Source organism: Stegostoma tigrinum, chromosome 1 (genome assembly GCF_030684315.1).
Source record: "Stegostoma tigrinum isolate sSteTig4 chromosome 1, sSteTig4.hap1, whole genome shotgun sequence".
In the NCBI taxonomy this organism is placed as follows: domain Eukaryota; kingdom Metazoa; phylum Chordata; class Chondrichthyes; order Orectolobiformes; family Stegostomatidae; genus Stegostoma; species Stegostoma tigrinum.
In genome coordinates this window covers 155328615-155341017 of record NC_081354.1, presented here as the reverse complement: position 1 = coordinate 155341017, position 12403 = coordinate 155328615, and the positions used below count along the sequence as shown (strand labels likewise).

The 12403-nt window shown below is 41.6% G+C and overlaps 1 protein-coding gene across 2 annotated transcripts in view; it reads right to left on the bottom strand.

Annotated features, from left to right (window-relative positions):
- The window catches only part of LOC125455726 (coiled-coil domain-containing protein 68-like), an 81494-nt gene extending 69440 nt beyond the window's left edge, over positions 1-12054 (bottom strand). Inside the window, exons 1-4 of one of the 2 annotated variants that reach the window (XM_048538110.2) lie at positions 11863-12054; positions 11503-11670; positions 6273-6411; positions 1095-1181 (exon numbers count right to left, since the gene is read on the bottom strand). In XM_048538110.2, the coding sequence (XP_048394067.2) occupies positions 1095-1181; positions 6273-6389 (204 nt within the window). In that variant the 5' untranslated portion in view covers positions 6390-6411; positions 11503-11670; positions 11863-12054. The remainder of the gene's footprint in view (positions 1-1094; positions 1182-6272; positions 6412-11502; positions 11671-11862) is intronic. The other variant, XM_048538100.2, reaches the window with a different exon arrangement.
- Between the last annotated feature and the right edge of the window lie 349 nt (positions 12055-12403).

Genomic DNA, 12403 nt, shown 5'->3' with positions numbered 1-12403 from the left:
GCTAAGGGGAGAGTTGAGGAGAAATATTTTCACTCAGAGGGTAGTGGGGCTCTGGAACTCACTGCCTGAAAAGGTAGTTGTGTCAGAGGATCCCTATACATTTTAGCATAATATCGATATTCACTTGTGTTGCCATAGCCTCCAGGGCTATGGGTCAAGAGCTAGAGAATTGTATTAGTGTAGTCAGATCATTGTTGGCTGGAGTAGACACAATGGGCTGAATGGCTTCCTTCTGTGTTGTTCATGTCTGTGGGTCTATGAGACAACTTATGAAGGTACATTCAAATAAGTATATAAGTGACAGAGAGGAATCAGTCATCATAATTTCTACCTTTATACATTATGTATGACAGATGTTGCTTCCACCAATGTTTTACAGGCACCGCTATTTGCTGGAGGGAAGGGGCTTGGCTGCATAAAAATGAGACACACTCCTCCATTTGCAGATTTTGAGTTTCATGGCTGCATACCAGAGTGATAGCTGGCATCAAAGTGGCACAGATCTATTCTAGTCACAATTATCTTCCCCCACATTGTGGAACATTCCCTGGCATGAGTAGAACCATATTGGGGGCATACCAAAATAATTTGTGAAATGTTTTTTGTGCAGGTGAGTACAAAGTCAGCCTCACCAATGCAATATAACATAACAAAGTGTGGAGCTGGCCAAGCAGCATCTTAGGACCAATCTCAGGGATCTCTCTCCCACTGCAACTCCCTTGTCGCCTCTCCACCTATCCTCTCCTCTATCCATCTTCGGTCTGCCTCCCCCTCTCTCCCTATTTATTTCAGAATCCTCTCCCCCTCCCTCTTTTCTGATGAAGGGTCTCGGCCCGAAACGTCAGCTTTTGTGCTCCTGAGATGCTGCTTGGCCTGCTAAGTTCACCCAGCTCCACACTTTGTTATCTCGGATTCTCCAGCATCTGCAGTTCCCATTATCACTCTCACCAATGCAATGTCAGCTATCCTGGCAAAACATGGAATCCTAATTCTAATAACACACTGGTAATTGTTTACAGTTGATAGTGCTTACCCTAGAGATTCCCACTTTGTAATCGTAAAATCAGCAAATATAAAGAATGTACAAAGTGTACCTTCCTCTCTTGATCTTGTTGGTTGTCAGCCTCTTCACCCTCAGTTCCAAATAGTTGTTGTCGCATTGTTTGTAATGTAATTCGCATCTAAATAGAAAGATAGAAAGATAGAAAGATAAAAATCTGGGCTACTGGCACCTCTGACTCATCCTGTTGACAAATTCAGTTTCTGGTTTCTCTGGGAGCCTTTGCCTTGACAAAGTCAGAGTCTTCCTCCCAATAAATATTTTAACTAGAATGAACAAACTTCTTGTGTGATCTATCACTTAATAATGTAAGAGTATTGTACAATGCATTGAACAATTCATTAGTTTGCAGTTCTTTTTATTTGGTTTTTTTTCTAAATGCAGGAAGCAATATCCATGCTGGCGCTGAGGTGTGGTAGGTTACACTTGCATCAGTCATGCAGTCACAGAGTCATAGAGCTGTACAGCACACAAACAGACCCTTCAGTCCACCTCGTCCATGTTGACCAAATACCCTAAATTAATCTAGTCCCATTTTCCAGCATTTGGCCCATATCTCTTTGAACCCCTCCTGTTCATGTACCCATACAGATGCCTTTTAAATATTGTAATTATACCAGGCTTCACCACTTCCTCTGGCAGCACATTCCATACACGCACCATCCTCTGTATGAAAATGTTGTCCCTTAGGTCCCTTTTAAATCTGCCCCCTCTCACCTTAAACTTGAGACTTCTAGTTTTGACTCCCCTACTCTGGGAAAAAGACCTTGCATATTCACCCTATCCATGCCCAGACAAATGCCAGACAATGATAATCTCTAACAACAGAGAATCTAACTACCACCTGTTGACAATCAACGGTGTTTCCATCACTGAATCCCTCATCATGAACATCCTGAGGGTTACCATTAACCCTAAACTCAACTGGACTAAACATATTAATAGAGTGGCTACAAGAGCCAGTCAGAGGAGTAGTGTGGAGAGTAACTCGCCTCCTGACACACCAAAGCCCATCCATCATCTACAAGGCACAAGTCAGGAGTGTGATGGAATACTCACCAGTTGCCTGGATGAGTACAGCTTCAACAACACTTAAAAAGCTCGACACTATCCAGGACAAAGCTGCCCGCTTTATTGGCACCACATCCATAAGCGTCCATTCCCTCCACCACCAACACTCAGTAGCAGAAGTGCATACTATCTACAAGATGCACTACAGAAATTCACCAAGGATCCTTAAACCTTCCACCTTCCACCTTCCAAATCCATGACCACTTCAATCTAAAAGGACAATGGCAATATATACATGGGAACACCACAATCTGCAAGTTCTCCTCCAAGCCATTCACTATTCTGACTTGGAAATATATCACCATTTCTTCAGTCTCACCAGGCCAAAAGCCTGGAATTCTCTCCGTAATGGTATTATAGGTCTATCTACAGCAAATGGACGGTAACAGTTCAAGAAGGCAGCTCACCACCACCCTCTCAAGGGCAACTAAGGATGGGCAATATATGTTGGTCCAGCCTACAATATAACCTAAACCTAAGCCTATGACCAAATTAAATAAAGAATTATGTTGACTTTTATGTCAAGAAGTTCTGTTTGTTTTAGATGAACGTGCATGAGGACATTCAAATTCAATTGTTGCTTGGTCAAAAAATGGCACTGATTGTAGGATGTTTGTCAGTTTAATACTGCAGCAGAGAAATACTCAACCACATAGTACTGATTTTATCTGTCCCCAGAAATTGAAGGCTTCAGACTCATTATTTCAGTTGAAAATCTGGCTGATTCACTTTACACTGGGAAAACACCACATTCAACCCATTAGGATACAGTCCAAAAATCTGTGTTATGTTCATTGCCTGTGAAACTCATTGAATCATGACAACAAGAGGCCATATGTTCCATCATGTCTTTGCTGGCCTTTGAAGGAGAAATTAATCTAGTGCCACTCTCTGTATTGCTGATTTTTGTTTTCAGCTAATGTTCTAATTTTGTTTTGAATGCCTCAATTGTTCATGTCTCCACCAGGCCTTGGATTATGGAGCAGATTGTGGATGACATAGAACATAGAACATAGAACATAGAACAGTACAGCACAGAACAGGCCCTTCAGCCCACAATGTTGTGCCGACCATTGATCCTCATGGATGCACCCTCAAATTTCTGTGACCATATGCATGTCCAGCAGTCTCTTAAATGACCCCAATGACCTTGCTTCCACAACTGCTGCTGGCAACGCATTCCATGCTCTCACAACTCTCTGCGTAAAGAACCTGCCTCTGACATCCCCTCTATACTTTCCACCAACCAGCTTAAAACTATGACCCCTCGTGCTAGCCATTTCTGCCCTGGGAAATAGTCTCTGGCTATCGACTCTATCTATGCCTCTCATTATCTTGTATACCTCAATTAGGTCCCCTCTCCTCCTCCTTTTCTCCAATGAAAAGAGACCGAGCTCAGTCAACCTCTCTTCATAAGATAAGCCCTCCAGTCCAGGCAGCATCCTGGTAAACCTCCTCTGAACCCTCTCCAAAGCATCCACATCTTTCCTTTAATAGGGCGCCCAGAACTGGACGCAGTATTCCAAGTGCGGTCTAACCAAAGTTTTATAGAGCTGCAACAAGATCTCACGACTCTTAAACTCAATCCCCCTGTTAATGAAAGCCAAAACATCATATGCTTTCTTAACAACCCTGTCCACTTGGGTGGCCATTTTAAGGGATCTATGTATCTGCACACCAAGATCCCTCTGTTCCTCCACGCTGCCAAGAATCCTATCCTTAATCCTGTACTCAGCTTTCAAATTCGACCTTCCAAAATGCATCACCTCGCATTTATCCAGGTTGAACTCCATCTGCCACCTCTCAGCCCATCTCTGCATCCTGTCAATGTCCCGCTGCAGCCTACAACAGCCCTCTACACTGTCAACGACACCTCCGACCTTTGTGTCGTCTGCAAACTTGCTGACCCATCCTTCAATTCCCTCGTCCAAGTCATTAATAAAAATTACAAACAGTAGAGGCCTAAGGACAGAGCCCTGTGGAACCCCACTCACCACTGACTTCCAGGCAGAATATTTTCCTTCTACTACCACACGCTGTCTTCTGTTGGCCAGCCAATTCTGTATCCAAGCAGCTAAGTTCCCCTGTATCCCATTCCTCCTGACCTTCTGAATGAGCCTTCCATGGGGAACCTTATCAAATGCCTTACTGAAGTCCATATACACCACATCCACAGCTCGACCCTCATCAACCTTACTAGTCACATCCTCAAAAAACTCGATAAGGTTTGTAAGGCATGACCTACCCCTCACAAAGCCGTGTTGACTGTATTTGATCAAGCCATGCTCTTCCAGATGGTCATAAATCTTATCCCTCAGAATCCTTTCTAACACCTTGCAGACGACAGACGTGAGACTTACCGGTCTATAATTGCCGGGGATTTCCCTATTTCCTTTCTTGAAGAGAGGAATTACATTTGCCTCTCTCCAGTCCTCAGGTACGACTCCAGTGGAGAGCGAGGATGCAAAGATCTTCGCAAGTGGCGAAGCAATTGCATTTCTCGCTTCCCAAAGCAGCCGAGGACAAATCTGATCCGGGCCTGGCGACTTGTCAATCTTAATGTTTGACAAAATTTTCAGTACATCAGCTTCCTCTATCTCTATCCATTCCAGCATGCACACCTGCTCTTCAAAGGTTTCATTCACTACACAGTTCGATTCTTTCGTAAAGACAGAAGCAAAAAACTCATTTAGGGCTTCCCCTACCTCCTCAGGCTCCACACACAAGTTCCCTATGCTATCCCTGATCGGCCCTACTCTTTCTTTGACCATTCTCTTATTCCTCACGTAAGTGTAAAATGCCTTTGTGTTTTCCCGGATTCCTTCTGCCAAGCCTTTCTCGTGCCCCCTCCTGGCTCTCCTCAGACCATTTTTGAGCTCCTTCCTTGCCTGCATGTAATCCTCTCTAGCTGAACTTGACCCTAGCTTCCTCCACCTTATGTAAGCTACCTTCTTCCTTTTCACTAGAAGCTCCACCGCTCTCGTCATCCAAGGTTCCTTTATCTTACCCCTTCTTGCCTGTCTCAGAGGGACATATTTACTCATCACTCCCAACAACTGTTCCTTAAACCATCTCCACATGTCTATAGTTCCCTTACCATGGAACAACTGCTCCCAGTCCATGCTTCCTAACTCGTGTCTAATCGCATCATAGTTTCCTCTTCCCCAATTAAATATCCTCCCATTCTGCCTAATCCTCTCCTTCTCCATAGCAATGTAGAATGAGAGAGTGTTATGGTCACTATCACCAAAATGCTCTCCCACCACAAGATCTGATACCTGCCCCGGCTCGTTTCCGAGCACCAAGTCTAGAATGGCCTCTCCCCTCGTCGGCCTGTCAACGTACTGCGTTAGGAAACCCTCCTGAACACACCTTACAAAAACAGCTCCATTCAAATCTTCTGCTCGAAGGAGGTTCCAATCAATATTAGGAAAGTTAAAGTCACCCATTACAACAACCCTACTGCGTCCACACTTTTCCAAAATCTGTCGACCTATGCTTTCTACAATCTCCCTGCTGCTATTGGGGGGCCTGTAGTAAACCCCTAACGAGGTGACTACTCCCTTGCTGTTCCTAATTTCCACCCATACTGACTCAGTAGGCAGATCTTCCTCGACAATGGAAGCTTCTGTAGCTGTGATACTCTCTCTGATTAGTAGTGCTACACCCCCTCCTCTTTTCCCCCCTCCCTATTCTTTTTAAATGTTCTAAACCCTGGAACATCCAGCAACCATTCCTGCCCATGAGAAACCCATGTCTCTGTTATGGCCACAACATCATAGCACCAGGTACTGATCCAGGTACTGCATTGTCATTTATTGCAGTCAGTTTTTCCTATTGCTGGTCCATCAAGATCAGCCTCAAATCACCACACTTCTTTCAATGTTCCTCTTTGCAACTGGTACACTACCTGTTAGAGCCCATCTAGAAACGTGGAATGCCTGTAATCTCCTTCTGGGAATACAGCACCAATTTCGCACCATCTTACACATGGGTTACAAGTAGACATTGTTGGCATCACATGAATTAACTAAGTCAAACATCACAGGAGTCACATGTTGTGCTTTAAGTGATGATAAGAATCAGTTATTCATCAAGCCTGTGCAATGCTAATCATGAATAATCAAGATTATTATTTCACCTTTTTAATGTACTCTGTCTCTTCCTTAATTTGTGTCGTAGCAGAACCATAGTAGAGCTTTTTCCCTTCTGATCTTTGACTGTTGTTTTCCAACACTCTTCTCTCGGTGCAATACATTGTAGTGAAATAAAGGTGAAACCTTTTGAGGTGACAAAGAAAGGAAACATAATTTTGCTTTCTGTCCATAGATACTGCCAGACCAACTGAGTTTTTCCAGCAATTTCTATTTTTGAATTGTTATTTCTATTTGTTCAGATGAATGTCAATTATCTTCTCAGACAGACAATGATCAATTTAGTTTCTTTGTGTTGCAATGCTGAAAACTCTTGCAGCCGATATAAATAATCTCGACTTACCTGGAGCTGCAGCTGTAATGACATACAGAAAACTGGACACCATCCAGATCAAACAGCTCACTTGATTGGCACTTGTCCTGTTACCTTAAACATTCGGTCCCTTCAAAACTGGTCACATCAGCTGCAACGAGTACCATCTATAAGATGCACTGTACCAAATCACCAAGAATTCTTTGACAGCACCTTCCAAACCTTTCTCATCAGGAAGATTAGTTCAGTGGCAGAAGACACAGGGTGATGATAGAAGCTGTTTGTGTATCTGGAGTCCAGTATCCAGTGGCGTACAACAGGAATCAGTGCTGGGCCCCTTATTATTCATGGTATATGATATGGATAAGAGTGCGGGGGTAAAATAAGTAAATGCCTAGGTGGCATTGAGGAAGAAGGGCTTAGAAGATGGTATATATTGATTAGCAATATGGGCAGATCAATGGCATAGAAAATTAAACCCTGTAAAGTGTGAGGTGATGCACTTAGGAAGAAATAAAGTACTACACAAGAAATACTAAGACACTCAAAACTCAGAGAAACAAAGGGACTTTGAAGCCTTTGTCCACAAATTCCTGAAGGTGGCAAGACAAGTTAACAGTGAAGTTAAGAAGGCACATGGATCACTTGTCTTTATCAGTCAAGGCATAGATTGTAAGAGCAGGGAGGTTATGTTGGAATGGTACAAGATTTGGTCTGGCCACTGCTGGACTACTGTGTGCAGTTCTGGTCACAGGACCATAGGAAGTATGTGATTGTGGAGAAGATTCACCAGGATGTTTTCTGAGTTGCAACACTTTTGAGAGTATGGATAGTCATGGGTTCTTTACCTTGGAGCAGAGAAGGTTTGGAGGGATCCTGACAGGGGTGTATAAGATTATGAGGCAAAGCAATTGGATATGACTGAAAGGAAGAAAGGACGAGTGTAGGTGTTAATAATGACAAAACAATAAGAAATACCTTTTGTAAATACTGGCAATGCTAGAGGCAGTGTAAACAGACATATGAATGCTGATATACAAAGGAATTAATGCATGTATTAGTAATGGTCTTCATGCATTTTTTAATCAAACCATATTGGAGGAAAGAATTTCATTGAATCTCCAGAATAGAGTGTAAAGATCAAATATTACAAAAAATTGGAAACTAGACTTCAAAATAAGCAAAACAAGATTGAAATGCATGTTGCTATTTAAAATAGTATAATCTACAAACTAGCAATATAATAGTTTGCCTGCATTTGGTAACTTGACAGCCCTCTATTTGCTTCTTTTTCAAAGGAACTATACCTTCCAAGGAAATGCATCGTGAGTGACAGCATGTCAATTCACAGTGGAGGAGAATAAATATGAATGAATAGAACACAGCTTTGCTCTAGTAGAATATAACCCAAAAGATGCAATGCTACATTTGTCTTGTGTGTGAGTGAAATCAGAAAATAGATTTTGGTGAGAAAGCCAAAAATACAAACGGCACTTTGATCTTACTAGGTGGTAGATGATATTAAAATTTGTCTTTGTTCCAAAAAGTGAAGTAACTACCAGTGAGCCCTAGATATTAAGGGATCGACAGGAGTAGAAGAAGAGAAAAAGAAATGCTTGTGGGCAGATACTGAAGGCTCAAAACTGCAGAAGTATTAAAGAAGCAAGATAATAAAATGTGGGGCTGGATGAACACAGCAGGCCAAGCAGCATCTCAGGAGCACAAAAGCTGACGTTTCGGGCCTAGACCCTTCAGCTTTTGTGCTCCTGAGATGCTGCTTGGCCTGCTGTGTTCATCCAGCCCCACATTTTATTATCTTGGAATCTCCAGCATCTGCAGTTCCCATTATCTCTATTAAAGAAGCACTTCTGTTTCATCTGTCTGCCTGGAAGTTTGACCAATCAAATTGTACTTGGAACACAGCGCTTTACACTTTAAAATAAGAAAAAGGGTCTAGACTATCTTCTCAATATATTTTGAGAGATTTAGTCTTATCCATAACATCCATTAACAAAACTATTTTGACTGTTCTTGACTAATCCCCACCTCTCGAAGGGAGATACAGGGCTTGGTAACATGGTGCAATGAAAACAATCTTCCAGGAAGAGGTTGTAGGAGGTCATTACTGGGGTGCAATGAGTCTTTGATGATGATGGCCACCTTTCCATGGCAGTGAGCCGCATAACTAGAGTCCATGGATGGAAGGTTGGCTTCCATGATGGTCTGGGCTGTGCACACCACCTTCTGTAGTTTCTTACGGTCCTGGGCAGGTCAGTTGCCGGACCAGGCTATTAAGCACCCAGACAGTATGCTTTCAATGGTACATCCATAGAAGTTGGTGAGGGTCCTTACGGACGTGCCAAATTTCCTGAGCCAGCTGAGGAACAGATGACATTGTTGTGCCTTCTTGACCAATGCATTTATGCAGGGAGCCCAGGACAGGTTATCAGTTATCGTCACTCCTAAGAACTTGATATTTTTCACTCTCTCAATTTCAGTTCTGTCGAAATAATTGAGGGGGAGTTCTCCATTCTTTCTAAAGTCGATGATCAGTTCTTTCATTTTGCTGACTTTGAGAGACAGATAGTTTTCATTGCACCATGTTACCAAGTCCTCTATCTCCCTTGGAGAAGTGGAGATTAGTCGAGAACAGTCAAAATAGTTTTTTTCATGGATGTTATGGACAAGACTAAACCCCTCAAAACATATTCAGAAGATAGTCTAGACCCTACTTTTTCTTATTTTAAAGGTAAGTGTAAAGCACTGTGTTCCACTTGCAAAAGGATTGGTCAAATTTCCAGGCTTTAAAACAAAATGTACCTTACTTATACACTATGATTAAAATACAGGCAGAATGAAAAGAAGAGGAAAGAATTGGCTTAATTCTAACTCTATTGAAATTTCTAATAAAACTATACATATATAACACACTACAAATTAACTGTTCCAATGTAGTAACATCCCTTTTAGTAACACCTTTGGCAAAGGCAAATTCAATAATATAGATCGTTTCAAATGCAATTCTAGCAACAGGAAGAGAACTCCAGATGTTAGCTATAACTGAGAGAGGAATAAGAGCTTCTACACCTAGTTTCAAAATAGGGGATGAGAAACTGTGGTAATCAATTATGGGCTTCTTACATCCAATAAAAGAGTATATAGCATAGAAAAAGGCCCTTTGGTCCATCAAGTCTACACGGGTCGAGAACTTAATTATTTTAATATCGTTTTCAAGCCGATATCTTTGAATTACTTCAGCTGATGAAGGAGCAGCGTTCCTTGAGTTTGTGATTTTGGATAAATCTGTTGGACTATAAGGTGCCATGCAACTTCTGATTTTGCCCACCTCAGTCAAACACCAGTACCTCCACATCATTTTTATGTCTGGGCATTGCAAGTGTACATCCAAATACCAGTTCCTTCAGGACATGTCAATAAAGTGTTTAAGAAGGCATAATTGATAACTGCCTTTGTTAGTTGACGCACAAAGTTTAAGAGCAAGGAGATATGCTGGAAATAAGTAAAATGTTGGTTAGGCCTCTGTGAGACAATTGTGTGCAATTCTGGAATCCAAGTTACAGCAGGGTCGTGATTGCGCTGGAAAGGACGCAGGGGAGATTTACCAAGAAATTGTCTGGAGAGTTTCAAGTATAAGCAGAAATTTGACAAACTAGGGTTGTTTTCCTTGGAGCAGAGGAGATTGAGGGGGCACATTGTTGAGATGTATAAAATTATGAGGGGCATAGATAGGGTAGAATGAAAACTTTTCCCCTTGATAGAGGGATCAATGGCCAGGGGCATAGATTTATGGTAAGAGGCAGTAGGTTTTAAAAGAAATATGAGGAAAGGGTGGTGGCAATCTGGAACTCACCAGTTGTGAGGGTGATAGAGGCAGAAACTCTCATAAAATTTAAGAAGTATTTGGATGTACACTTGCAATGCCCAGACATAAAAATGATGTGGAGGTACTGGTGTTTGACTGAGGTGGGCAAAATCAGAAGTTGCACGGCACCTTATAGTCCAACAGATTTATCCAAAATCACAAACTCAAGGAACGCTGCTCCTTCATCAGATGAAGTCATTCAAAGATATCGGCTTGAAAACGATATTAAAATAATTAAGTTCTTGACCCGTGCAGACTTGATGGACCAAAGGGCCTTTTTCTGTGCTATATACTCTTTTATTGGATGTAAGAAGCCCATAATTGATTACCACAGTTTCTCATCCTCTTTAGCACCTTTCCAAACCACAGAATGCCTATTCTCAGCAAACAATTGGCAACCAAACAGCATCTCCAGACCTGCTCAAAAATTGTTGCTGGGTTGTGAAAGGGGCAGCGGGCAAAAGATCTGGTAGACATTTCATCGCAGTTTGGCTGGCGTACAAATGGGATCGGCCCAGAATGTCACCCTGAGCCATCCACATAAGCTGCTCTCTTTCCTAGCATTGATATTTAGAACCACAAAATATTAAAAACTACAGATAAGTTAAACCTGTGCCAGATTGTGTTAATTTACTCAAATAAGGATAAAAATTAAATCTAGATAAAGTTTTGGACATGGTAGGTAAAAAGCTCCCGCATAAAGATTGTTCAATCCTATCTATGTATTTGATTCACAATAACATATTTTTGTTTCCTGCCATAAGGAAGCTGATCCCTTTGTTGTCAAACCAAACTGGTGTAGCTAAGTGCCAGACTTACTGATCTGTTTTCAGTGGAAACACAGTAGTTAAAAAGTAGTTCCACAAGAGGTGTAATCCTACCCGGTCTGCATTTCAACCTGTTCCATGGCCTCACCTGAGACAAAGGATTCAGGATTGTGCTTCATTGAGAAGTTATTTTGTAAGCCCTAACAAAATACACAGCTCAACATTTGTGATGGCACAAACTGAATTGAACTTGCCTGTTTGGACTGGAAATTTAATTGAAGACAGACCAAACGCAAAGTTGAAAATCATCGGCCGAGGTAAGAATACCCAGTATCCCAACTTCCAATGGCTCAGTTTGCAGATATTAGGAGGGCGGACACTTTATACGTTGGAATATATGGACTCCCATCTAAAAATCTCTGCTGATTAGAAAAACAAAATCAGACTTGTTCTTTTATGATAAGAATGAAAATTACAATTATTAGATTTCTCTTTTATTTATCTTTCATTTCAACCAGAAAACACAAACCTTTAGGTATCCTTAAATAATTATTATATTTGCAATTATTGCTACCTTTTGTATAAAACATAATTAAGAAAAATTTCTCACTCACCTTTCCGAAAAGAAATAAAAGCTTTTAAAACTGGATATGTTTGTAATTCAGCACCTGACAAGTGAGGTGCTACTGACATAAAACTTTGTAAGCAGATTATCCGAATCTCATGGTATGGTCACATTTGCCCCTGTGTTTAGTTGTGTTCAGTGAAAGAACTGTAGAGACCCATTAGATCCTGTCCATACTGCACAGCCTGCCACTGAAACTGAAGCTGTACTTTGGTACTTCCTTATTGGCACACTGCCAAGAGTGACAACATACCTGAAAGGTAGACTGTCACAGTGTCAGGTGCTAACAGAATAGTACGCCCATAAACAAACATTTTTTGCTGTAGTTGGTTTTAATAGATAGAATTACACTAAGACAGATAAATATCCTTGAGTCAGTAATGGGGCTGTCTTGGTGATACTTGGATACAATCTTGAAGGTCAAGGTCATGGCACAGCTCCAGGCAGTTCTGTACTGTCTGGGCCAGCTGTTTTAATAAGAGCTGAGCTTAAAAGTTACATCAGCGACTCCACCATTTTTCTGCAATTTT